The sequence below is a fragment of the Patiria miniata genome, unplaced genomic scaffold, assembly GCF_015706575.1.
Source record: "Patiria miniata isolate m_02_andy unplaced genomic scaffold, ASM1570657v1 HiC_scaffold_22, whole genome shotgun sequence".
In the NCBI taxonomy this organism is placed as follows: Eukaryota; Metazoa; Echinodermata; class Asteroidea; order Valvatida; family Asterinidae; genus Patiria; species Patiria miniata.
Window position 1 is genome coordinate 5948249 of NW_024037061.1, and position 27324 is coordinate 5975572.

General features: G+C 38.9%; 1 protein-coding gene across 10 annotated transcripts in view; it reads left to right on the plus strand.

The window, feature by feature from the left end:
* The window catches only part of LOC119730824 (synaptotagmin-like protein 4), an 85113-nt gene that overhangs the window by 52136 nt on the left and 5653 nt on the right, over positions 1 to 27324 (plus strand). For 7 of the 10 annotated variants that reach the window (XM_038203868.1, XM_038203873.1, XM_038203872.1 and 4 more), the window contains 2 exons: positions 3475 to 3626; positions 8485 to 13482. In XM_038203868.1, the coding sequence (XP_038059796.1) occupies positions 3475 to 3626; positions 8485 to 10526 (2194 nt within the window). In that variant the 3' untranslated portion in view covers positions 10527 to 13482. Of the gene's footprint in view, positions 1 to 3474; positions 3627 to 8484; positions 13483 to 15441; positions 15612 to 17443; positions 17549 to 19509; positions 19903 to 21251; positions 21437 to 26760; positions 27026 to 27324 lie in introns of those variants that run through there. The other 3 variants (XM_038203875.1, XM_038203877.1, XM_038203878.1) reach the window with 3 other exon arrangements.

Below are 27324 nucleotides of genomic sequence, written 5' to 3' on the forward strand. Positions count from 1 at the left end.
TCATACAAAGATTCAGTAGCCAGAGAGACACTTCTAGCGGTGCAGCGGACATTTTAGCCCATGATACTTTATGGGTAATTCCATGAGAACGTGGACATGGCTTTAAAAAAAAAATGGAAAATTTAGGAAATCTTAAAAACTACAAGCATTGCAACCTCAAATGTGGTATCAGATTAAACGGGAAAACATGAGCTTTCATTTGAGTAATTTGGAAATGAGATAGGATATGTTTAAGTGAATTTTTTTGTCCAAAACAAAGGAGGGGAGGTTTGGCTAAAATTATGGATTCACGTAGTCATTTTTGCATCTTGTTTTTACATGCAAAATGCAAAAAAAAATCATATTTTGTGCTGAAAGAGTGTAACGATGTAAGAGCACTAAACAAAATTCCATCAGTGCACAGTTTTGAGGAGATTTTCAAATGCAGGGTATTACAAATGTCCTTTTCTTGTAACGTGAGTTACTGATAAGAATTATTGCCAAACCAACAGAGGTTTATTTTGTTGGCCTCATTTTGTAATTTAGACACTAAATATAAAGGGATTTCTGTAAGAAAAATCCACCCAACATTGTCAATTCTTTGACTTTATAGAATAACAACACAGCTGAGTTACCATGGAATTGCCCCTATTCTCATTTCAACGAGTATCTTGCGAGATTTTATTGAACAACGTTGTGAGAAAAAAATTAGGTAGAGCATGAGATAGTTTATTTATTTTTGAGGTAAGAAAAGTAAATGCCATGAATAGTGAATTTTGTGAAAATTTTAAAAAAAATTATGCAAATATAAAAATGGTGTTGAACACTATCAACTGAAAGTTGCAATGAGGCGAAGTTTCAGCGGGGCAAAGTTTCAGCTGGGCAAAGTTTCAGCTGGGCAAAGTTGCAGCGGGGCGAAGTTGTAATGGGGCGAAGTTGCAATGGACCACACATTATGTACATGGTGTACGCAACCATTGTCATGATTGTGACTCATTTCCCCACACAATTACACTTGCTAAATCTTGAAGGTGATCAGAGTTGTAACGAGTTACTGATTTTTGTGACTCGAGTCGAGTCGAGTCATTTTAAAGAAGTGACTCGAGTCGAGTCGAGTCATTAGGTCGAAAGGTCGAGTCGAGTCGAGTCGAGTCAAATATTTAGCTCGAGTCAATTCGAGTCACGAATATTTGAACACTATAGGCCTATAACAAAATTTATAAAAGGAGGCCATAAGTTTAGCCAGCGTTCGAATCCAAGAGCTTTATAAGAAATCGCCTAAAGCCAAAGATGAAACAGCGAAAAATCTATTAGATGGAATTTTGCGTCGGGTGATATAAATCAAATTAGGTTTGCCCTTCTTGCGTTTATACGTCGGTAAAGGGCAAACTAATTTGATTTAAATCACCCCGACGCAAAATTCCATCTTATAATAGTTTATGCGGTACCCGCTGCTAAATTGTACATCAGATTCGAACCAGCCAACTAGGTGACTTAATATTTTGTCAACATACATGTACAGGTACAAATGTATGTGTGCCTACATGTATGTGTTATTCAAACTTGCACTATACTATCACAAAATAATGATGCAAATGCCTCTAAGCTGCTTTGAATCACTCCTAGTACACACATACATGTGAATCACTCTGTACCTAATGCGTACATATATCCATACATCTTTCTCACACATACATGTACTTTTACCTTACTCTATTTAAACATGTTAAACACCACCATTCGTGTAACAACACTGTTCTAATTCGCACCTTGTAGAGTATGGCTGAATTGGAATGAAAGTGAGGCCTGAAAATAAACACATTCACATTGCCACTACGTGTGTAGGACAAAAAAATTGGGGCGCAAACAATACGTCCATGATTGACCGAACGTCCACGATCTCAAATTGTGTACAAAACCAATGAGAGCTGTCGCTAAAAACAAAGGAAAGAGGATTAGGGACAATGGGGCGTCCACAATTGCCGGCATTTACACACATGCATGTGTGTGTGTGTGTAGGAGACTATAGTAATGCATATTAATAAATACCTTGGAGAGTTGATGGTTTCTGATTGGTCGAGACTCGATCACGTGGCCGGGCATTAACGGTGATAATGACCGGCTTCAAAGAACAAGCAAATAAATGGCCCCTGAACCAGCATTGATCCAGCCCCATGGAAGGCAATGATTGGCCAAATTTACAACAGTCAAACGGCAGCTTGTAACAATACAGCACTGCACATGCGCTCAACCACCTTCGCGTGAGACTGACGCGCGCGTACGCAACACAGTTGCTATGGGTGCGCGCGTAAGGAAGTTTTGAAACGACATCGTACAGCGGCAGTGCACTATACTGAGGATGTTGCGACGAAAGCGTAGATCTAAGATTTATTTTCTGTAAATACTTTGCCCATCGACATGTTTACCTTTCCTAAACCAAGCACATTTGTAATTCTGGACACAAGGAATGTGTAAACGAAATTTCAGCTTCCTCCATAAGGTAAAAATATGAAAACATTGTTGTAATTTGTTTGGCTACGGCAGCAGAAGTCGTACGCGTACGCAATGAAGACGTTGCAATTGTCCAGCGCAGCCTGGGCCCGGCTGTGGTGTATATAACAACGCTTATTGAAGAGACAGGGTACCACGCATAAGCTAAAATATGGCCCATGAACATGAACACAAACAATTCTGGAAATATCGCCGGAAAAAAAGTCACAAAATTGGAGCATTTTAACTGTTTATTTCGTTAAAAAGGTATTTATTAATGGGAATAACAGTGTGAGGATCCGGTCTTCACTGCGTGATAATGACCGGGTTTGGGGGTGACCGCTGTTAATGGACCTCGACTTCGTCTCGGTCCATTAACAGCAGTCACCCCCAAACCCGGTCATTATGATGCAGTGAAGACCGGCTCCTCACACTGTTATTCCCTTAATAACCTGTTCATTTTAAGTCATTTAGATGGTTATTTGGTGGTCCTTGAAATATGAAAACCAGGTTTTTTTATAGAATTAGTATGTCCTTCATTGAAAAATGACAGATATATTTCAGTCATTTTTTTTTAAGTGAGCACGCATTCCAGTCTGCCTATCAAACCACTCATGCAAGGGATCCATGAGTCAGTTTGCATCATTCACATCTGTAAGAGATACAAATACATACATGTACTTCTTGTTGTTTGGTTTTTCATCTCTATGGACATGTATTTTCGCTTTGCGAGCTTGTATTTAGGATAATTTGCTTGTATGTTACAGTTGCTTATCACACACTTTATTCCATGGTATTCTCGTATAATTGCTCATTCCTTCACCATATAATTCCTGCCTTTGTCCATGTTTGTGTCCTACTTTGTTTCTTTATTTACTTCTTCGTCTATGTACTGTGTAAGCTTCCTTGCATCTAGATGTTGATTATTGCATTATACATTGTTTGCAGTGATTTGTTTTTCAAGTAGAGTTTGTCAAGATTGTGTCCTTTCCTATTTCCACACAGCTCTGGCTCTGAGCCTGTGTCAGTGACTGATTCATCGGAGGTAGATGGTGTCCTTGAACCCATTTCTGGGTTCACTTTCCAGCGAGTGTCTTTCAGAAAGGATCGGAAGGGTTCTGGCAAGCAGGACTCATCAAAAGACACCACAGACCAAGGTTGGTGCTATCAGTATTTAAGATTACGTTAAAAATAAAATTTGCTCTTCTACATTTCTATTTTCTTAGACACTTTTCCCAAATATTCAGTTGAGTGGAGCCACGTTATGTAAGATTCTACAGCCACATTCACAAAACGGCTTTTTATTTTGAACTTGAAGAAATAAATGTACAAAAAGGTATGCATATTTTCATCAAACATTCATCAATATCTGTGCCACATCACGCAGTACCCTCTGAGCGTGCTCCATAAAAGGAGATTTTAAGCACTACGCGCACGAGGTACTAGACAAGGCCATGTTCTACAATAAAATTGTTAAACAAAATCCGTTAGATAATGGGGAATTTTGTACTTGTTTTGAACACCAAGCCAGTATAAAGTACCGGTACTTGTTTAAAACTGGTCAAGCACATTCCCTTCATCATACAAGCCATCAAACCCACAACCACAAAACTCATATATGTGCACAGTTTTTATCCCCCTGGCTTTTAAACCAGAAAGGGGAACATTGCGAAAGTGTATTCCTTCTGGGTGTCGGTGGGTAGGCATTACATTCACTGTGTGGACTTCCGAACAAAAGAGGTCCACATAAACCAGGTAGAGGCGACGTTGTGTGGACGTGGGCAAGTCCACACAGTGTTTTTCTTAACTACACGAAACCAAGGGAATGTTCACACTTGGTATGTAACGTAAACATGTGTGTGTCTGTGCGTGTTTAATTTGTTATTCATAAATACCTAAGACAGTTTACGCATTCCTATTGGTAGAGAGCCCGTCACGTGGCCGGTCTTAAACGGATGATAAAGACATGGCTAGCTGGTCTTAAACACTTTTCCAGTGTCACAATAAAATGTGGACTCCTAAAAATCCAGTGCCTCTTATCGTTTCATTGGTTGAACGTTCACAATCCTCACGTAGGCATGCGCAACACTACCAGGGAGTCAGAATTTTAAAGTTCTAAATCCAAAACGCAACGCGCCAGGTGCGTTCTGCGCGACATCGCGCAGAACATGTTACGCGCGCGTCAATCTCCATAAAAGGGTTGTTTACATCTTACTCGCCAGCTGAACACTCCATTATTTTGCAAGAGGGATGTTTCAAAAAGCATAAAGTGAATTTGTTGAACAAAATCGGGATGTTTTGAACGAATTATATGATTTTTTCTTACCGAAAAGGTATTTATGAATGGGAATAAATATGTGCTCCGTCGGTATTTATCACTCTGTTTAAGACCACTTAGAGTCTGGGTGCTGATAATTACCCTCGCCTCCGGCTCGGGTAATTATCAGCACCCAGACTCTAAGTGGTCTTAAACAGAGTGATAAAAACCTCCGAAGCACACATTTATTCCCTTAATCGAGGACACACACGTGCAACATCATCGATGAATTGAGGACAGGAACCAAATCGAGGACGACCTCGATTAGAAATAAGTACAAAACCAATGAGAGCTATTGCAAAAGGTTTGAGTATAAACAAAGGAAAAGGGAAGAGGAACAATAGAAAATCCTCGATTTACACCATAAGCAAACCTGTTTGTATGAGTTTGTCTTACAGTCACTATGTGGACATGTGAACAAAAGATGTCCACATAATGCAGGTTGTGTTGACGTTATGTGGACTAAGCCGTGTCCACATAATGTTTCGCCCTCTCTGGAAAACAAGTTTAGAGGCATTTTCGGGTTTGGGTTATCTGTCGCAGAATGAAGAGAAACATTCAAGGAAATCAAAACAAATTTGGGGTTGAAAGAGTTTTCACAGTTTAAGTAAAGTTATTTTTTTTTCCGAGTTTTCTTACCTACACGAAAACAAAGGAATGTCCACATAACGTATGTAAAACAAACGTGTGTGTTGGTGGGCGTAATCAGGCATTCAAACCACGGATGAAAAAATGCTGGAGAACAAAAGAGAACAATATCGTCCGCAATTCCCAGCATACGTCCGCGATTGGGGTCGTGTACAAAACTTATGGGAGTCTTCCTGATAAGGTTGAAAGAGTTTTCACAGTTTAAGTAAAGTTATTTTTTGTACCGAATTTTCTTACCGACACGAAAACAAAGGAATGTCCACATAACGTATGTAAAACAAACGTGTGTGTTGGTGGGCGTAATCAGGCATTCAAACCACGGACGAAAAATGCTGGAGAACAAAAGAGAACAATATTGTCAAAATTCCCAGCATACGTCCGCGATTGGGGTCGTGTACAAAACTTATGGGAGTCTTCCTAAAAAGTACAAACAAAAGAGGGACAATAGGACATCCATGATTAACGGTGTGAATACCGATACGACCGTGTTTGTCTGTGTATAGTGTGTTCCATTTTGGTTAGGTTAAAGTCTTTAGAGCTGTCATATGAAAAGTCGGACTTCAATCTCAACCAGAAACTTGGTTACAATAATATTTGTGTGGGGGGACTTCAGATGACTTAAGACATTTGAGGTCAAAGGTCATCTAGGGGTCAAATGAGGTCATTGTTGATTTTGGTTAGGTACACTGAAAAGTGTGATTTATACTAAACTGACTGTATAAATACTACCAGCATACCAAAAATCACGGACGTTTCTTGCAGTATTTTTAATATAAAGTGGGCAGAAAGTACATGAACAGAGAAATTCTAATTTAAACTTCAGTACAGTGGAACGTTGCTATACCGAACACCACTATACCGAACATTCGGCTATACCGAACATCGTCCTTGGCTCCCGATTTTTGTGTACAAAACCAACCAAACATTGTTGTTGAAAACCGTCAACAGAAGAGCGACAAGTGGCTATTATTTCTCGAAGGAATAGAAGGGGAAAGCCACCCATCATTGTAGGTAGTAAGCTCAAAACTGTGTAATTACATAATTCAATAGTCGGCACGTGTAGGGCGTGCAGGGTGAAGTTATGAAGGGTGCCATTTATTGAAAATTGAGTACAGGAGTACCGGCAGCATAAAATCGCTATACCGCACGATCTCTATTACGAACATTTTCTGTGGATCCCGCGATGTTCGTTAAAGCTGCGGCATTCCACTGTACATGTTTATATGTGGGTTCTATTTATTTGGTTAAAACCTCATTTTTTAAAATAATTTATTTTCTTAATTTGCACGATATTTTTCATTTGCAAGATTTTTGTTGAAATTGGAATACAACCAAGAAGCCTATCCACATTCAACATGGATTTTCCAGACAAGTGATCATGAATCAATTACTTCATCACAAACAAAAACTGTAAAAGATTTTAGGTTTGTTCTTTTCATTACTAAAGTGCAGCCTACATTATTTTTATAATTCTGAGTATCTACACGTTTGATGATACATTTGATGCTTGCAAAATTTTACAAAACATCCCAGTCGTGCAAGTGATGAAGTTGAAGGTTGTATAGTATTGATTGAACATTGTAAATTCTGGGAAAGCTCGCACGTAGTAAGGCACAGAAAGGAAAATAGTTTGTCAACATAAACAGGGCTTTGAATCATCCATACGTGTATAATTATGCACATGTAAGCTGAGTGACCTGTGGATCAAATACCCACGGCCAGCAGTGATTGTTGGGTTTGTCTACTTTGTTAGGGTCGATTTTATTCGTTCCATTATTGTGTTGATTGTTCAGCCTTTTCATGTGCAGTCATGCAGTGCATATTATTAGAGCATGTTGTTGGGGCAGCTGCTGATATGCGTTACTTTCATAAAGCTCAGCATGCTTTATCATACGTGAGTTTCACTTGCAGTTTGAGTGCCATACCGGTGTAGCGGAGATTGAATGTAGTTTTCTCCAGACTTTTCTGTCAGTTGCTTGATGCATGTAGCGAAATATTTGGATTGGTAGTGCAGAGAAGTACTGTTCAACTTGATGCCTACATATGTAGTAGCGTGTAAAACTATATGGTGTACAGATATGTACTTGGCATGTACAACTGTATAATGTGAATTTGAAATTTTGCTGTTTCGTTGGTATACATAATTGACACTGGGTGAGTATCGTACTTGATGGAGTGTATTGTGTACATGTACAGGGACTAAACACCTACATGTATGTCTAAGTGTTTACACAATGTTTAACATTCAGTTTCTTCTTTTATACATACATATACATTCACATACACTTGTTCATCATAGTGTTGATGCACATACATTTTGTAAGGTAATGCTGGTTTGGTACAATGTATACCGGTATGTAGTGAACAAAGTTGCATGTAGACCATGTCACCTGTGGCATGTTGATTAATAGCTTTGACTGATCCTACATGTAGATGCCAAGCAATCTTATTTCTTATACAGATTTGTGTTTGAAACTAAAATAAATTTCAAGCCAGTTTCAAAAATATTGCAAATAACGTCTTGTTCGAAAGTAAGTTTGGTGTACATGCTGAGTGACTGTAAGTCTGAGGATCAGTGTGTAATGAGAATTGTAATTACATGCACATGTACCGGTATGTAGGAAATTCCTTGCTATTGTGTGTGTACTTGTACACATATAGAATTTCATTGCAATTTCTAATACATCATTTTCACTCTTCTAAACAACAAAACTTTGCCCTCAGCCCAGGAGTTGCCAATGCACAGAATGTAAACATTGAATCTTCAGATTTGTCAATGACAACGTCTGGCAATAATTGCCGATGTCTTCTCTGGAATACAACATTTTTGTATTGTGCCAGATCACACAGGACCAGGTCTAGATTTCATCTCAAAACATCTGCAATGCCAGCAGTTTTCAAGAGGTGTACAATGTGCCCGGCATTTTCTTTTTGTGAAGCTCTGAATAACTGAATCCCTTCAAAGCACCTGTCTGCAGTCAATGTAAAGTAGGAAGAGAGTAGGGATCACATAATTCAAAGTTACTTTTGTTCTTGTTGTTTGTTACCAGCACATCAAGTCTATGAAAGCTTATCCAGCGACAAGGGGGCTTGCATTTTCTCGGACAGTGGACTAGACGATTCCATGTGCAGTGGTCAGACAGGGACCAGCTCTCCTTCAGATTCACAAAGCCCATCCCCTTGGGAAATGGTGTCTATGTATGAAGCCAAAGAGAACTTGCTGTCATCTGGGACATCACCCTCCAGTGGTCCACCGTCTAGGACCTACATGAGGCAAGGTTCAGATATGACTGTGGACAGTTGTACTCAGACAATTCCTACCAAACATTTGGCTAGCGGTGGACAAGCAGCATGTCCCCTAGAAGACCATTCTGCTGATAGAAACAGTCCTGCTCATGTTGATCTGATGGATCAGATTGCTCTGCATGAGTACTATCTGGACATGCTGGGAGGCACACAGAATAATGAAACTGGATTTCTTCTCAAGGATCTGCATAGCAATGGTAACATTACCCAACGCCAAATAATCAGACCTCAACCAGCCCGAGGTGCCATTGATAGGAGTCAGTCTCCAAAAACTGTCCTGAAAATTTCTCCAAATAGTGCATTTACCTCAGTGAGTGAAATAAGAAAGTCTCCAGAGGGTCGTGAGAGCACTTTCACTGAGCCTGTTACCCATAGTACCGGTAGCTTTGCGCCCATTCTCAATCCTGATCCTCCGAGGCAAGACAGCATCGATGTGGCTTACTCCTTAAACAGCTTATATTTAGAGCATGAGGTGGGTTTGTTCAGTCCATCACAACAAGTATGGCAAGATTTGAATAAGAACATTCTGGGTGAAGATGTGTTTAGCCCACCAGTTCTAGATCTACGACCTGGTACCTCATCATCCATATTGCAGGCCAGCAGTAGCTCAAACCAAAATCCAACAGATAAAGACACCTACCTCCCACATACGAAGAGACCAAGCATAACAGACTTTTCATCCAGTGACTCGGGTACAACTCCTTCAGATGAAAGTGATTCTTTATGTGAGTTGGAGCTCGATTGGGATCTACGTGCCTCCTCACCTGATTTCCAAGAAGTTCAACTCCAGACCAAACTCAAGAAGAACCAGGACTTGATGCGAGAACTTATGAAGGAGGCTCACAACAAGACACCAGAGTTTTTCTTGAAAACTGCTTCAGTGAGTCCAGACACTGTTTCGATGAATTCTAAGCCATGTCGTGAAACTGTGGAAGTACCACATCCTGAACCTCATCGAAGTTCACAGCCACCTGCAAACCAGTTTCCTTTGCAGTCACAAGTTAATGAAAAATCAGTCTTGGGGCAATATGCAAGTTCAGGCACAGATGATGCTGACCTGTCAAGTTCAGTTTCCTCATGGATTGACTCCGATCCTAGTTCTGATGATAACATTCCAGGGTCTCTCTCAACGTTCACTCCAGCACCCTCAAGTGTTGCTGCCTCAGGTTCCATAGACAAACCTGCCAACTTAAGTAAACCCACCTCTAAGAAACGGGTTATAGCCCGTCCAGATTGGGCAGCAATGAAGGTCCAGCAGTGGAAAGCTTCTTCTATTCCTTCAAAATCTTTTCGTATGAAGCGACCAGGGGGCAGATCTGAAGCATTTCATGCACCAAAAGTCGTCAGCAGTGGACCAGTGTTGATCACCCAGAAGAATAAGGGGATGTATGTGGTAAATCCAGGTAGTGATGATGAAGATTCATATTCAGATTCAAGTTCAGATGAAACTGATTCTGATGTTGAACCTGCAAAGCGGTCACATCCAAGGAAGATACCAGGGCGGGGAGGCTCTGACCATCTGAAGTATTCTTACTGCAGCAGCTCGGACAGTGAGCTTTCTACTATCTTAGAAGTATCAGAAGACGACCAGTCAGGTCTGTCTGTTGACAGTGGCCCTGTCAAACCAGTCCTGTTCACAATGGCGGATGTCGTTATTCCTTCCATTGTTGTCAGTGAAAAATATGGCTTGAGTAGCACAGAGGAGGATGCTGATGATGAGGCTGAGAATCCAGACTTGCTTAATCCAGAATATGAACCAAAGACTGATTGGGCTGAAACAGTATGAAACTAAGCTGCTAGAAATACAACAACCCAGACCTCAAAGGATGACATTTCTCAGGATGAACTTGAAATTTCACAGAGTTAGACAGAGTCTAAGATTGGCATGCTGGTCAAAACAAAATCACAACAAACCCTTCCTGAAAAACAATATTAGAAAGGCATCTGTTTACTGTCTATGCACGTTTTTATAGGGGGTTGTTTCGTTTAGAGGGGTTTGTTTGATATATTTTTGGCATATTTTTTTTACCAAATGATCCAATTTGTTTTGGTTAGAAAGTAGTTTGATTCTTGAGCTATGCAATTCTATTTTTTTATAAAGCCAATGCAAAGTAATGCCTTCCATGTCCCTCTCATCATGGGACCCATTCATTACAAATACATGTATGAACATGAGATATGAACCAGAATACGGTACGGATGCCTATAGATGCCATGCATGAAAAGTATGTACGGTGCTTTGTGTAGACAGCTGCATTTACCTTCATGTACTGATCTGCACAAAAAGATCAATGTACATTGTAAAATATTTTTGGAAAATGTGCAGTTTAAATTTATACCGTGAAGACTCTTGAAATACATTGTGTATTTTGCATGTACTAACGGGTTCAGTTTACATTGGCAATGACATTCCAGGGGAGCATCTGGTGGGCAATAAAGGGTTAGGTTGAGTCTAAGGCGTGCCAAAGCACACCCTGCTAGGGAGTTGCGGGGGCATGCCCCCAGGAAAATCATGAAATCTATTTCCTCCTGCATTCACTAGTTTCATAACAGTAGTCAGAGGCTGAAAGGGGAGGGGAATGTTGCAACCCACAACCCCATCTCTACATCTGCTGCTGCATTCTTTGCACTATTGATGTGTCAATTAACTTATATTGTAATAATGGTATGTCCCGTAACTAACGTTAAGTGGACGCCGTAACTAACGTTAAGTGGACGCCGTAACTAATGTAGCGGTACGCCAGTAAGGAGGTCCGCTCAAATGATTAGATTTAAGGACGCCAAGGACAAATCAAGACAAACAGAAACAAATCAAAGCAGGAGTTAAATTATGCTTGGTCTCATGAACTTGTTCACAAAAATCGATTACAATAGTTTAAATTAACACCTGATCTCAATTTTAACCTACAAAAACAACTGTTACAAAAAGTATTGATAAGATAATAGATCAGTTTCTAGCTCTTTAAATTGTGACACAGTTGCCAATGATAAAATATATTAAATCACAAAGGTTGTATTTCTAAAGTTCCCAGATTCAAAGTGAGGTTCCTAAGATTCACCGGTTCTAATATTTTAATCAGAGGTTCCCCGAAGTTCCCCGAACGCCTGGCAAGTGTACGGCTGTGTTGTGAACTAGGCCTCCATATTGCACACTTTGGTGTGCAGGCAGAAAAGGGCTGATATTCGCGCGTTCACGGCACTGAGTGCGCGTTTGTATACATTTTTCTGGGCTGTGTGCCAATTGTACGGTGCCTCGTAAAAGACGTCTCACTACACTAACGTTTAACTTTCTCCCAAAAGTACTGCAGGCAGCTTGATAATATCAATAACATAATTACTTGACAAGAATAGTTAATTGAGATGTTTCTATTGGCAAATGCTATATTTTACTAATGTAAACATCCCAGCACACCAGTTTAATAATGTTAGTTACAGCATCCACTTAACGTTAGTTTCTTGTCCATTTACTACTAAATAAACCTACATGTACTTGTCAAGCTTTTTATTTGATTTTAATAAGAAATGGATACCTTGACAAGACTACAAGAAGCCAACAATTGCCTTGTTTGATACTTGCAGAAGAATGCACAAGTGGAAAGCGGACACCATGTAACTTACGTTAACTGTCAAAAAATAACATTATAATCATTTAATCTGCCTTGGAGTGAAACATATTTGGCATATTATATTTTTTATGGTGTTTGCCACTTTATAAAGGGATGTTTCTCCCACAATTTAAGAGAAAACTAACAGAACCTTTCATCGTGCTTCAGATCTCTATAAATGTCCCACTTTTGGTTGCCAATATTGTGACCTTACACATTACCAGATAAGCTTGGTTTATGGTGCAGTACTTTAGTCTTGTGTTGTGTTCAAGGTATAAAGAGAAATGGTTTTGGATGGTTGGTGTTTCAAATATGACGAATTTAGCTTAAGATTGGACAAGTTGTATGTTGTGTGATATTTAAATTCATTATTGTGCGTGTACAGCTGATTTTGGAAATACGTACAAAACAGTAATTTGTTCAAATAGCAGTTTGCTAAATGCTAATTTTTAACACCATAATCATACATAATTAATTAATAACAAAGTTTCATGTACATGTGTGAAGAAATAACTTAATCACAAAATGGTATGTAAGTGGCGTAGGTGTAAGATACAACACTGAATGACTGAAACAAGCAGGAAACTCAAATCACTGATGCAATGTGACGCGATGTTACGTGAATGCCCATTCTGATCGCACAAGCTTCATGTGACCATCTCTGTGTGCGTTCACATGCCTTTGATGAGCCTTCAAGTATCCCGACTGACCTGTGCACATGCGCAGTTCAAAAACAGAACTGGAGCCAGTCAAACTCAACAAGAGTCTATGCATACGTCAGAACTTGTACAATTTAAGCATTCCATACCAAGTATATTTTGACTAGAATTTTATGATTCCTTAAACCATAAAATTGGTGGCCAGATGTCCGTGCATGGTAAGCCATATTGTTTGTAGGTAAGGGTAGTTGTGCCTGCTTGCATGTAAATACATTAATTTTACACTTTTAAAGCTAGACATTTGTAACAACATGTGCTGACATGTATATTTCTACTTTTAATATATGTTCCTCTGTGATTAAATCTTGTAGAATTCCTATCATGTAGGCCTAAAGTTCTTTTGAAATATTAAATTTTCTACAGCAATTTCCACATGTTCTACTTCTAATCTTTCCAGTCTATTAAACTCAGGGTTTTTTTTAAAACATATTTAAGGTGTATGTAATGTGGGCATGGTTATGGGATATTTTTGTACTTATCGTTAATATTTGTAAAGATCAAGTTATTAAAATACGTATGTTCTCCCTACCATTGTGTGTACATGTACAGTATATAAATTGTAAAATTTAGATGTTAATGGTCTGATTATAGAATTGAACACTATGACATACATGTATAACAGGGTATAAAATGTCATTCTGTTACTTATAAGATAGTGTCCATAGCCCAATAGATGTGCCCTCATGTGCACTGTGAGCATGGTGCTGAATTGACAATTAGGGCAATTCCATTGTTAGGGACGTTACACTCAGAGCCTTGAGAAGACCAATTTGAAACAAAAACCTGGTACATTTATACTTGCAGTGAAAGTAAATTTTATATTTTTTTTAAAATTCTAACTTAAGCTTTAATGTATAACTTAACATGGTCAAAGGTAGGGTAGATCATTTGTAATTTGTGAATTTTGTTTTCCATTGAAGCAACAAAAGTGCTTACAATGTAAATTCGGTTGCTCAACAACCAACTTTAAGAAGTTTTAGTTCAGTGAGTGTTGTACATTCCAAAAAAAAAATATTCTAGGATCTATGGGCATTGATAAGACTTTGAAGAGGGGTGTCTTTCAAAACTGAGAAAGTTTTAATTTCTGAAACTCCAAATCTAATGGATGCGATAAGAGGCTCATGAGAATATTTACAAGTTGTGCTCTTTTTTACACTTTTAACTTTGTATCCATTGATTTCTTTGTGTATTTGATTGTGTATGCATGTGCTGATATTAATATGAATAAATAATTAACTCTGCAATATAACATTTTAACACCTTACAACTGTGTAAAATTGCCATTTCTAGTCTCTTCTGTCTGAACTTGAGAATGTAACATGTACAAATCCTGTGAATTCATGCGGGAGTAGCTCCTGTTGCTACGTGATTGCTGAGGTACTCTGTCCATATGCTCTGCTTATCCCCACCACCTCAGCCCATATTCCTAAACTTGTTGACTGTTGAAAACATGGCTAATGTTCTGAGTATTTGTATAAATACATGTGCTCCCCCCCCCCTACATGCCAGCAGCAGCCGACTACCATTTTGCTGCCAATACAGCTTGGTCCACCTGCAGTGTGCATCATTGTAATTGTTTCACTTGGATTTGTCCTCAACCAGCTGTGTCCCCTGTAGACAATGGTAGAATTGTCTGTTCCATCGAGCCTGCAATATGATCCTGTAACTTCTGTTTGAGTTTTGGAAAGTTCAAAATTGCTGTATGTAGAACAATATGAGGAGTGTTTGAATTAACATGTACATGTAGTACTACATGTAGGCATGCAACTTCCCCTCGAATCCACTGATTTCCTCATTTTTTACTTTCTCATGAATGCCATTGCAAATTGAAAAACTCTGTACAAAGTCTTGAGTGGTTTGGAATTTCCTCATTTTTTCTCTAAATTCCCAGTTGCATGCTGTGCATGTAGTACATTGTTCAGCCAGCCTTAAGACCACTTTGCACCAAGTACCCAGTGAGCCATTTCTTTGCGCAGACATTCATGCAAAACAACGCAATTGTCGAGGAATCTGTACTGACTCTATTAAACTCTGCTGCCCACAATGCATAGCTTATCTACCAGTATGTGGCCATAATGTCCAGGAAACTTATCAATGCATGTATGTACTCAAAGTCTTTCGGCATTTTCTAAAATCTGCCCAAATCCAGCATATAGGCAGGTTCATGTATCTAAAGGCACGTTCTTGTTTACAAAGTTTGGATCATGGATTGAGCCTTATCAAAGGAGTGGCTTGCTGTACATGCTTGAATACTTCAAAACGTGGGTATGTAGGGGATTGGACGACGATAAATGGATGGTGATAGTGGTACATTTCCTATGAGCACAATTGTGTAGTTAGTGGTTAAAATATATGCAATTCATCTCATCCTTGACAGGACAAAACCATGACGATATGGGATGTGTGTGTTCAACTGAAGAGCCTACCTGTATCCCAGCCGGCCTAGCTGAAGATGATCAAGATGATTACATCAAGTCTAATGGCAAGACCCCAGTGGATAACACCAGCCATTCTGTAGATACACCAGTCATCGCAGTTGATGTGGTGGTACGTTTTGTCAGTTGAAATTCAAAATTTGGGAGACAATTGTGCTGTGTTACTTGATTTGTGAGAGTGCCCAGACAATAAAGTGTGAAATATTAGCCCATTTTTTCTTTGATAATTATAAAATATTGGATGGCTTTGAGGAGGATACAAGAATATATTGCAAGAGCTATGACAATATTGAACGAGCTGAAGATGAGTGGATCATTGTTATAGCGAATGCATTACATACTGTACATGTATATTCTTGTATCCCGCGAAGAAAGCTATCCAATATTATTATTTATGTCCAGCTGACTTGATCCGAAAGAAAGAAATTCCATGCCGCTGTAAAAAATCTCCGACCGCTTCCTCGGAACTTCAACAAAATACCGGCTAACTGTTAGTGAAAGCTTTTCCAGCATCTAAAAATCTGAAAAGCTTCTTCTGGGGCAGACATGCAGTACACAGAAGATTTACTAGAGTCATACATGTCATATTGGTTACTTGCGGGATATTTTCAACGTCTTTAGTTCTCAAATTTCATCTTTGCTAACCAAAGTGAATCTCGCGCTGCTTAAAGCTGCCTTTTTGTTAAAACAGTACTGAATGCGTGTACGCGACCACTGCGATCTTTTCACTTGCGAAATGGGCCTTATTCACCAGTCGGCCATACAGAATTGAAAGTTAGGTAAAATCTTCATTTTTGGAACTTGTGAAGAGAAGTGAAAGCAAGTCAATTACTAATTAATTCAAGTCTGCTTCAAGGAATTATTTAAAATGTGTAATTAAACATTCCCTAATGTTTTAAGCCAGATTTTAAAAAAAAATGAGAGTAAAATAAGGCTGCATAAATAGTCTGGTGCCATCCCATTCAGTAGTTAACAATTTATGAAATACATTCAGAGAACTCGACAAAAATGGCCAACTTGTGCATAAGGCTCATTGGTTAAAATGCCCGGGTGAGGACAATAACAAAAATGATATTGTCATCATCCAGGTACTTTTACTGACACATTGTAATACTGCAGTCATCCGGGTACGTTATGCGAAAGCATACAATAGATTACCTGTATGCTGATTTATGTCCACCACTGGAAGCCTGATATAAATAATTATTGTCAATATGCAATTACCTGCTCCGCTTGCATGACTTAGTTTTTCTATAGTTGGATACAAGTGATCACAAAGTCTCTTGTGAGTCCTGGTCTTTGTAATGTTGAGTAGGATAGGAGTGTGTCAAACCCTTTTGTGCAGTTCAGTCTTTGTCACCCGGGCTTATGACCAACAACTGACCTCGGAAACTTAAATAAGGGAAAAATCCACAAAATACCTTGACTGTATTTGATGGCGTTGCAAGAGCTACTACAAGTATTGACTTTTTGCCTGTTACACCACTGTGGATTATACATTCACTGTGTCGTGGTTTGTAAACTCACCATTCTAAATCTGCCAGACTCCAGAGTCTGGTTTGAGTAGTATTGTGATGGATTTGTATACATGTAGGTAGGCCACTTAATTATGTCTGCTTCATGTCCTCAATTATGTTCAGTACAAAGAATGTACTGGCATGGTCTGTGCTGGATCTGCAGAATTCAGAGAAAGTCTTTGGGGAAAACTACAAAGTACCTTGGTGAAAACCAGTTCTTGTAATTGCCTTGAAACTATACCCAGTGTACAGTTTACCTCAAGAATTACGGCATTATGTCAAATTACATGTTCAACTGCAGATTTTGAAGATTTGTATGAATGGAATAATTCATTTTATCATTAAATACTTGGTTTGGAATAAATTAATAAGATAGAATGGTGAAGGGCAAAACCTACTTTGATTGGAATAAATTGTTTGTTGACAGGATGACAGTAAAGGAAAATCTCGAGAGGACTCAGAAGAGGATGATATTGATCGTCACTTCATGGTACATGGAGGGCTCAGTCCAGATATCAGAAATAAATTTGGGGTGAGTCTAAACGTGTACTCTGTGATAATCTGATGAACGTGAAGCACAATCCTGGAGTAAGTTAGCTGACTTCTGGAAGTATCAGTTGCACTGTTCACATGGTAGGGGGAAAAACGTGTAGTCCTGGTTTGATAAACTGGTTTGATCAGTGTTTATTTTTTCATTGTTTTCTCCGACATTTGCTCATGTAAAGGGTACCAGTCATTTGATGAGTATGTCATGATAAAACAGCAGCTTGTGTTTATTTTTTAGGGCTGTGCCAAATATATCAATAGTCGATCGCCTACCATATACAATAGCAGTTTTCCGAATTGACTATTCAAATATTTCTAAAATGCCTATGATGTCGTTTTAATCATCCAAGTTTGCGTCTTCACTGGCATAATCTGTCAAGTATCACCTACATGAAGTCAGCAATCAACCAAATCTGAATATGTTCTTGATACAGCTCATTGTACACCCAAATCCTGATCAGTGGACCGTTTAATTCCCAATCGATGCCCGCAAATTTCAACCAGGCGTGAGCATGCACTTACTGATTGGCACATGCAATTTCAGACTAACATGCGCAGTGTATAGGCCTATGCATGTAAGACTTGTGTTTCAAATACTGGCAAGTTTGATCAAATGCTAAATAATTCAAAAAAACACAGCGCATTTCTTTTTATTAAAAATGTGTTTTCTAGTGTTCCAAATTTAGGAATGTTTTCAGAGTTATTTGCACTGAAAAGTGAGTAGGGTTGAAGACTTGGCAACCATGTGCATGTGCATCATCGAGCCTGCTGCATATATTTTGGCAAACATACATGTACATGTACATGTAGCATTGGACACGGCATGCCTCAGTTACCACATGGAATGGATTGGGAGAGACATGTAAATGTACATGCTTTGGGAGATAGTATGGACATACATTATGTACATGTATCACTGAATCATAGGAGCATGTCATTTTATTGTACATGTAAGTGCATCAAGTTCAATCAATGCATTTCGCCAAACTGAAATTCAAAAAAAAATTCAGTTCAGCAAGATGTGTTTTTAGGCTTTTTTAAGCTTTAAGCAAACTTGAATCCTCGCTCCTGATTGGTCCATCCATGGCAACAACAGTGTGATATTATACCTAATAGCACGGTCAATATTGCACTCTGCATATCACGCTAGATTCCAAAATGCACGCGCCGTTCATTCTGCACGCACGTATTACATGTATTATGGGATAACCACTGAAAAGTTCATGTACCGCGTGCATGTTCTATCTTTACTGTGCGTCAAGTTTGCATCAAGATTTGTTATCCCACTGACGCTCGTTGAACACAGAAATTGTAGTGGCTCTTGCATCCCGCCTCATGGTACGGTATGTGGGACACAGACGCACTACATTATTCTATGTCCCACTCGCACTCGCGGGATAACTAGTCTCCAATGTTTATTTGACCGAAATATTCTGGTTATATGTATAAATGCACACAACAATTTTGAGGGGAACCCTTTAAAGATATCCCCTCCCCTTATCAGAGGGGATATTACAACAAACAAACAAAAGCATAGTCAAGCTCTGGAAACTCCCAAATACTTTCCAATAAAAATGTATTTCTCTGTCACAAGTAATCATGTAGCATGCTGAAAACAGTACATGTACATCTATGCTACATGTGACACATGTATACTGTGTTTTGCTTACTAATTACATTATAGTTGCTTGTCAGTTTGCTTCTCACATTTTAACCAATTTTTCTATTTTGTTATATGCATGTTGCATGATAAAGGTTAGATTTGTAAAGTCTTTTAGCTATGTTTTTGAAACATAATCATCCAAAATCTACTGATTGTTGCAATGAATTCAGGTTCATACATATATACATGTACATTTCCAGTATTTGGTGTCCATTAATCATCCTTCCTTTCCATTCAATTTTTGTTCCCCCCACACCCTGTACATTACCACACTGTGTGCTCAGATCCATAGTGATAGTACCGGTACGTCCCCACCTGACACTGATAGTTCCCATGACAAAGCCACTTCACTGCAGTTGTCCAATGAGGATAGTTTGAGTGATGAGAAACCATCCCCAAATGAGCAGAATGAAAATGGTAAAGCTGTCCGTGCTAGTATTACATCCGACTCCCACCTTTCTGTGGACGGTGCATCATCACCGGAAACCCATCTCCCATCTAGTTCCAACACCTTCACCAAGGCAGGAAGCATTGGAGACAACCGATCTCGTGCTTCAGCCTCCTCTCTTCAGAGGAGGATGCAAACAGGAAGCAATCTCAGCAAGGTAAAAATGACACATGCAACAGCGGTAGAGGGTGCAAGGAGGTCTCACTCAGATCCTGCAGCAACGGGAATGGTACAGCTAACTATTTCATGTCATCAGCACTGGGAGTGATATTCAACCTGCACCCTGTGTCATCTTTTTCCTTCTGGAAACTGCAAATCTTGTTTTTCCTGAACACTGCTGTAATACCAAGTTTTTTCCTAAATGTTTTACCTAACAATATTTTTTGTTCTTTTCCTGAAAATGATGTCATTTAACTTCCACTTTAAACTTCTAACAATGCTAACATGTTTCCTCTTAACCTCAAAGCATTAAGGGTGATGATTTTCAAACTGATTTGTATACAACACTTTTGTTACTTTTTCTGTCTTCTTGTAAGTGGTTCTTTTCTCGGCATATATTCCAGAATGGAGGTTTTTTTCTGATGGAATCTTGTGGTGTTCTTGGATGATATCAGTTTTCTCTCTGTTTTTCCAATCATTGCCCATATATTCCTCATCTTAATCCCTTCTCAAACTCCCTGTAACTATCAATGTGAATGTTGGAAGTGGATTCTTCTCAGGGAAATTCAACTGCACTTCTTAACATCTTGTTCCTCTAAAATGGTTTCTGTGGGATGAATGGTTTTCATTGCAAGTGGAATCTTGTCAGTATTTTATATTATACCGTTTGAGGTCCACATACAGTAAGTGTGCACTTACTTCCAATGTTGAATTACTTCTATAACTTCCCTACATTTTGGAACATTGTTTCCCCTTTTAGTATCTAAGTTCTATTGGAATTTTAGTTTTTAATTCTCCAAGAAAGCAATGTTATAACATTGTAAATATTGATTGGTTCCTAAATTCTTTCAAGGTTTTTTCAGTAATCTCAATAGTGAATTTCGTCTAAATGTTCATTGTTTCTGTCAGTCTGCTGTGATTATATATTTAAAGTCATTTTTTAATTCAGTAACTTTTCTTTTAATCCCCGCACATGATGTAACCCACATTTTGAAGTAGCATTAACAATGCAGCATTACTTACATTCTTGCAATCATCTGTAAGTACTGTATTTGATGCATGTTTAATCCTGACATGTTACTTCTATTAACCTTGTGAACTAATAGATCATTTCATGTCTTGAATTCATGATTTGATATGATTTGTGGATTTGGACGGTAGAGTGGAGATGAAGTTGATTAACTCATGCTCCAATCTTGCCTTCTTACATTTCTGTGTTGCTGCATATTTTTGTGCAGGTGTCAGCATTTTCATTTTAACCTTTTTGTCTTGTACAGGCATACATGTGTGCCTGTTCCTTTTGAATCATGTAGTTATGTTGTCCATTTTGTTATATCTCTTATTTTTTTATTTCTTTGTTGAATTATTCATAATATTATGTAGGTGATAAATCATTGTTTTTTTTTCTTTCATCTGTAGGGAAGCTCGGTCAGCATGACAAGCTTGTACAGCCAGGCAGGAGAGGAGAATTATGGGAAATATGTCATTACTGGAGACATCAACTTTGGGCTACATTACAACTACAAAACCAACATCTTTGAGGTCAAGATCAAAGCGTGTCGTGACCTTGCTCCAGTGGATGTCAAGAGAATCAAATCAGACCCGTAAGAATACAGCTGTCATCTTTAATTCAGCTTGCATTATGAGCTCCTATAGTGGTATTTATTGTATTGGGTACACAAGATTTAATGATGGTTGACTGCTGTGACGTTTGACACAGCGTTGTTTATGCCCCAAAAAATTTGAGGGCGCTGCTCTGTGGCGACCACCCGTGTGCATTTTCTGTCTCGTCTTTTTAGTCTTTTCGTCACGTTTTTAACCCGTGTTTCGTAAGTTTTTACCCTTTTTGATGTGTGTGAGGTGTTATACTAACCTCAAGGAACATGTTGGTGCGCCAGTTTTTATTCTCTGCACTGTTAATCGGTGTAATTCGTCATGCTTCTACTCAACTAGCTGAGCTCCCTGCGAGTACAGTTTATGAACGGCCATTGCCCATTGTGTATACACGGGAGACATTGTTAAAACTGAGGTCAACGGTCACAGCCACACCTAGTCTGGAGACGGACATTCCACCTGAGGCCCGCTCGACCCAACGTAAAAGAGGCAAGAAAGGAGGCATCAGAGTGCGACTTCGTCGGCGGAAGTACAATCCTCCTCTACCTTCAATCATTTTAGGTAACACTCAAAGCCTTAGAAATAAACTTGATGAGCTGAAAGCGTGTACAAACTACCGCTATGAATTCAGAGACAGTAGCTTAATGTGTTTTAGCGAGACCTGGTTCAATCACACTGACACCACTTTTGATACGAGCATTGAAGGCTTTTCATGTGAACGATTGGACAGGACCGCAGAGTCTGGCAAATCTACTGGAGGTGGCGTATGTGTATATGTTAACAAGCGCTGGTGCACCAACGTAAGTGTTGTGGAACGCTTATGCTCACCCGACATTGAACTGCTCACGGTTGGTTTGAGACCCCACTACCTACCCCGAGAATTTAACCAAATTTTTGTAACAACTGTATATATTAGCCCTTCTGCAGATGCCGACATTGCCTCATCAAAAATTGCCGAACTGATAAATAATCTTGAAACTCGGGCTCCCGATGCGGTGAAGCTTGTTTTAGGTGACTTTAATCACTGTGAACTTGAGCATACACTTCCTCACTATGACCAGTATGTTACGGTTCCCACCAGGAAAGACAAGATTCTAGATAAATGTTATGGCAACATCGGAAAGGCCTACAAGACACATGGAAAAGCAGGTCTCGGCCTCTCTGATCACAACATTATTCATCTTCTTCCTGAATATAAACAAAAGCTGAAACAACATAAACCTATTATCACAAGAACCAGGAAGTGGACAAACGAAAATATTGAAACCCTCCGAGGATGTTTTGAATGCACAGACTGGGATGTTTTTTTCGGCCAAAACTCCATTGATGAAGCCACAGAAGCGGTGGGAGACTACATCAAGTTTTGTGAAAACTTGGTTATTCCTGAGGTGGAACACAAATTTTTTCCGAATAACAAACCGTGGATAACCAGAGAAATCCGCTGCCTTCTGGAAAGGAAACACAAAGCTTTCCGTGATGGAGATCTTACTGAAAAGCGGAGAGTGCAGAGGGAGATAACCAAACATATTCGTCAAAGCAAGAAGAAATATGGAAAAACCATCGAGGACAATTTCAGACAGCACGATTCAAAAAAAGCTTGGGCTGGACTAAAGTCCATCACAGGAATTGGTAAGAAAACTAACTCCTACATTCCAACCTGCGACCCTGACACCTTCGCCAATGATCTTAATCAGTTCTACACCCGTTTTGATGACTCTGACTTCAGTCTAGTCAACAACCAGCTTTGCGACGATCTGCGGAGCCAAGTAGACGACTCCAATAGGATTGAGCTCAGCGTTCCTGCGATTGAGAAATCTTTCAAGCGTATCAAGGGCAACAAGGCATCAGGTCCTGATGGTGTTTCTGGGAGAATCCTGAGGTCCTGTCATAAAGAGCTGTCTTATGTATTTCATAGACTGTTTCAGTGGTCTCTGGACTCTAACATAATTCCCAAAATTTGGAAAACCTCAACTGTCATACCGATTCCAAAAATACCCAAACCCACAGCTATGAATGACTTTAGACCTATTGCTCTCACATCGTCAGTTATGAAATGTTTTGAAAGTGTAATTAAGGATCTTATCTTGGTTCAGACAAAGGCTTACACTGACCCTGCCCAGTTTGCCTATCGTTCGGGCAGAAGTGTGAATGATGCCATTTTAACACTTGTGCATTACATTTATGAACATTTGGATAAAACTCACAACTATGTCAGAACTTTGTTTGTAGACTTCTCATCGGCTTTTAATACAATTCAGCCTCATTTATTGACTGGAAAATTGGATAGAATGTGTGTCAATCCCCATATCTGTTTGTGGATTAACAGTTTTTTAACTGATCGAATTCAAAGGGTTTTATTTATGAACTCAGTTTCTAATTACATCCATATTAGTACTGGAGCCCCTCAAGGCTGTGTGTTGTCCCCAGTGTTATTTTCACTTTATTCCAGTGACTACAGAACCGGTGATACATCATGCCCTATAATTAAATATGCTGATGACACCTCTCTGACGGGATTGATTTCTATGAATGATGAATCTGTTTATCGCAAAGAGGTAGCTAATTTTGTTAAATGGTGTGATCTTAATTATTTAACACTGAATGTGTCCAAAACTAAAGAAATTGTGTTTGACTTTCGTAAATCGAAGACTGGTATTGAACCTATTTATATTAATGACACTAGGGTTGAAATGGTCGATAATATTAAGTATCTTGGTACCTCCATTGACAACAACTTGAATTGGAAGATCAATTCTCAGAAACTTGTGGCTAAGGCTAACCAGAGGATGTTTTTTGTCCGGAAGCTGAAATCATTCAATGTTTGCAAAGACATTTTATTTCTTTTTTATCAAAGCGTTATCCAATCTATCATCACCTTCTGTATGATTTCCTGGTACGGTAACCTAAGAGCCATGGACAGACACAGACTGGAACGTGTCACCAAATTGGCCTCCAAAACAATTGGCCTGGACGTTAGGGATTTACATTGTATGTTTGAATCTGCAATTATCTCTAAGCTACATGACATAATGCAAGATCCTTCCCATCCGCTCCATTCTTCGGTGGTTGTCAACAAATCAGGAAGAATTCGCCCTCCACGAACCCGCACTAAGCGCTTCAGAATGTCATTCTTGCCTAATGCATGCCATCTATTCAACACTCAATTCAAAAGATAATCCCCTGGTTTTTTTTTTGGGTTTTTTTTTTTTTTTTTTTTTTTTTTTTTTTTTTTTTTTTGTCTTGTCCTTTTTTCCTGGTATGCTGGCATCCACTGACGTGTTTTTATTGTAAAGAGCTCTTTTTAATTGTGTCTCTTACTAGGTTCCTTGTTATAACAATCTAGTGTTTTTATTTGTTGGATGACAAACTTGTAATTTTTGATAGTCTGTAATTATAATCTCTGTCATATTGTCATATTGTGTTAATATTTTATAGTACCTTTTGTTTTTTACATCAAATTTTATTTATTTTGCATTCGTATATATCTATGGTCTTATTGTACATGTATAATGCACACTGGAAATCAATTTTCATGTTTTTTACGTGACGAGTATAATAAATTGAATTGAATTGAATTGAATGATGCATGGCTCCTCAAGCAGAGCTAATGATGGCATGTGTTATATGAGGGTATAAAAGCACATCGTTCATCATACCAGTCAATATTGGTTGTCTTTTATTACCTCAATAAGTCAATAAATCAAGATGTGACTCGTTGTGCAAACAATCATTTCAATCTTCTTGGCGTAACCGACAAGAATTCAAATCCGTATTGTGTCTCTTCTTGCATTTACAGGGTGAGTCTCAAAAAGCGGAACCCAAACCCCCAGAAATATATTTCATATTTAGAAAATATGTAGCACCAAACATAATAATGACTGGAAAGCCAATTTCATAAGCTACTTTTGTAAGCTACTTTCAGATAAAAAAAAATTACTGAAATTGCTCAATCCGTTCAAAGAATATCACCATTTAAACGCAATGACTCTAAAACCTGTTTCATCAAAACAGGCAGTTTATTGTGTATTCTGACTGTTTGGAACAACAAAGAAAATGACACAAAATACTTGTTTCAACAACTGTCAACAACAGTAGTATACAATATCTTTATTAACAACCACGGTTAGGCAAACAATATGATTTATAAAATCCACTTTTTTAAAAAGACGGGCCTTCAAAGGGACTTTGTTGAATATTTTTAACTTTTAAACTGAGGTTTTATCGCTGGTGATATTTGAAGACAACTGTGACGATGATTCTTGAAATCGCATTTTTGGAAGAAAGAGGTTTTAGGGTCATTGTGTTTAAATGGTGATATTATTTGAACGGATTGAGCAATTTCAGTAATTTTTTCATCTAAATGTAGCTTATGAAATTGGCTTTCCAGTCATTATCATGTTTGGTGCTACTGGTACCTTTTTTTTCAAATATGAAATATAATTTTGGGGGTTTGGGCTCTGCTTTTTTTGACTTGCCCTGTATTTATTAAAATCTCTGAAAATCAGCAACAGGGTTATTCAAACAGTATGATGATGATGTTTGTCCTTCGCGAGCAAAGATGACCACAACTTCTTCATTGTTAGTTGGTGTTGTGAGTCCGGAGATGGCTAAACAAGCCAATCCGTACATGGAAGAGGCGTTGGCAGGGGGGGGGGACACTGAAAAGAAGGGGGCTGGCTAGGCTTGCCGAGTCTTGCACGCCTGACGTTTCAGCATGGCCTCACCGATCCTGTGATCTTCGTAGGTTGTCAATCCAGCATTGACCAGACTGTGCCAGGACCTGCTGTGTTTGGCAGTGTCTTCCTCAGGCTGATGTCACAGCTCATGAGAGAAACCCTCAGGGTGTCTTTGAAGCGCTTTCTTTGTCCTCCCTGGGAGCGCTTTCCCTCCTTCAGTTTACCATAGAGCAGCCTCTTTGGTAGGCGCTCATCAGGCATCCCAACTAAGTACCCCGGCCATCTGAGCTGGGCCCTCTTGAGAATGTTGGAAAGCTTGTCATTTCTTTGACCAGTAGTGTTTGGCCTTTAAGTCTATCCTCACTGTACACATATACACAGATGTTGAGCCCCATTGCGTTTAGAATGCTGTGTAATAACTCATGCCTGGATAGTTCTTTGATTCTGCTGTGGAATAATGTATTTTAGTTTCATTAGTCCATGTAATTGCCTTTACTCAAAATAATTGGGGAAAAAAAAATGAAGATTATGGTCTGATGACTCGAGATCTTTATATGTTCTGTATCAAAGTATCTCATATTGTCATGGTTGACATGTAATGAGATTCATTACAATTCTTTTGTAAATAATTGAATTAGGTATGTGAAGACCTACCTTCTTCCGGACCGAACCAAAGCCAGCAAACGGAAGACGTTTGTGCGTAAGGGTACAGTCAACCCCCAGTATGAGATGACGTTGAGATATCACATCTCTCAGAGTGAGCTGGAGACCAGGACACTCAGTGTGACTGTATGGAATAATGACGCCTTTGGAAGGAATGACTTCCTGGGAGAGGTTCTAGTCAACATGGATTCTATCAAGTTGGATGACTACAAGCCACGATGGCATCAGCTTTGCAATAAGGTAGCGCATCATTTTTTTGCATTTTTTTTTACCAACTGAGGAATAGAACGTGCACCTTTTCAATCTCAGCTGTATGTTTTAACTCTGTACATGTACACAAGGCTTTCTATAAAGCTTAGAATTAAGAGGGGGCTGGAACACTTAGACCCATTTTAAAAATGTTTCAAAGAGTTTGTCTAAGATATTTGACAATTTGGACGCATTTGACCTTTTTTTTATACATTTTAAAACATCAAATTTTAAAAACATCTTACCATAAGGTTGGTTTTGACTTGTCATGTTTTTTTTCAAATGTCTGA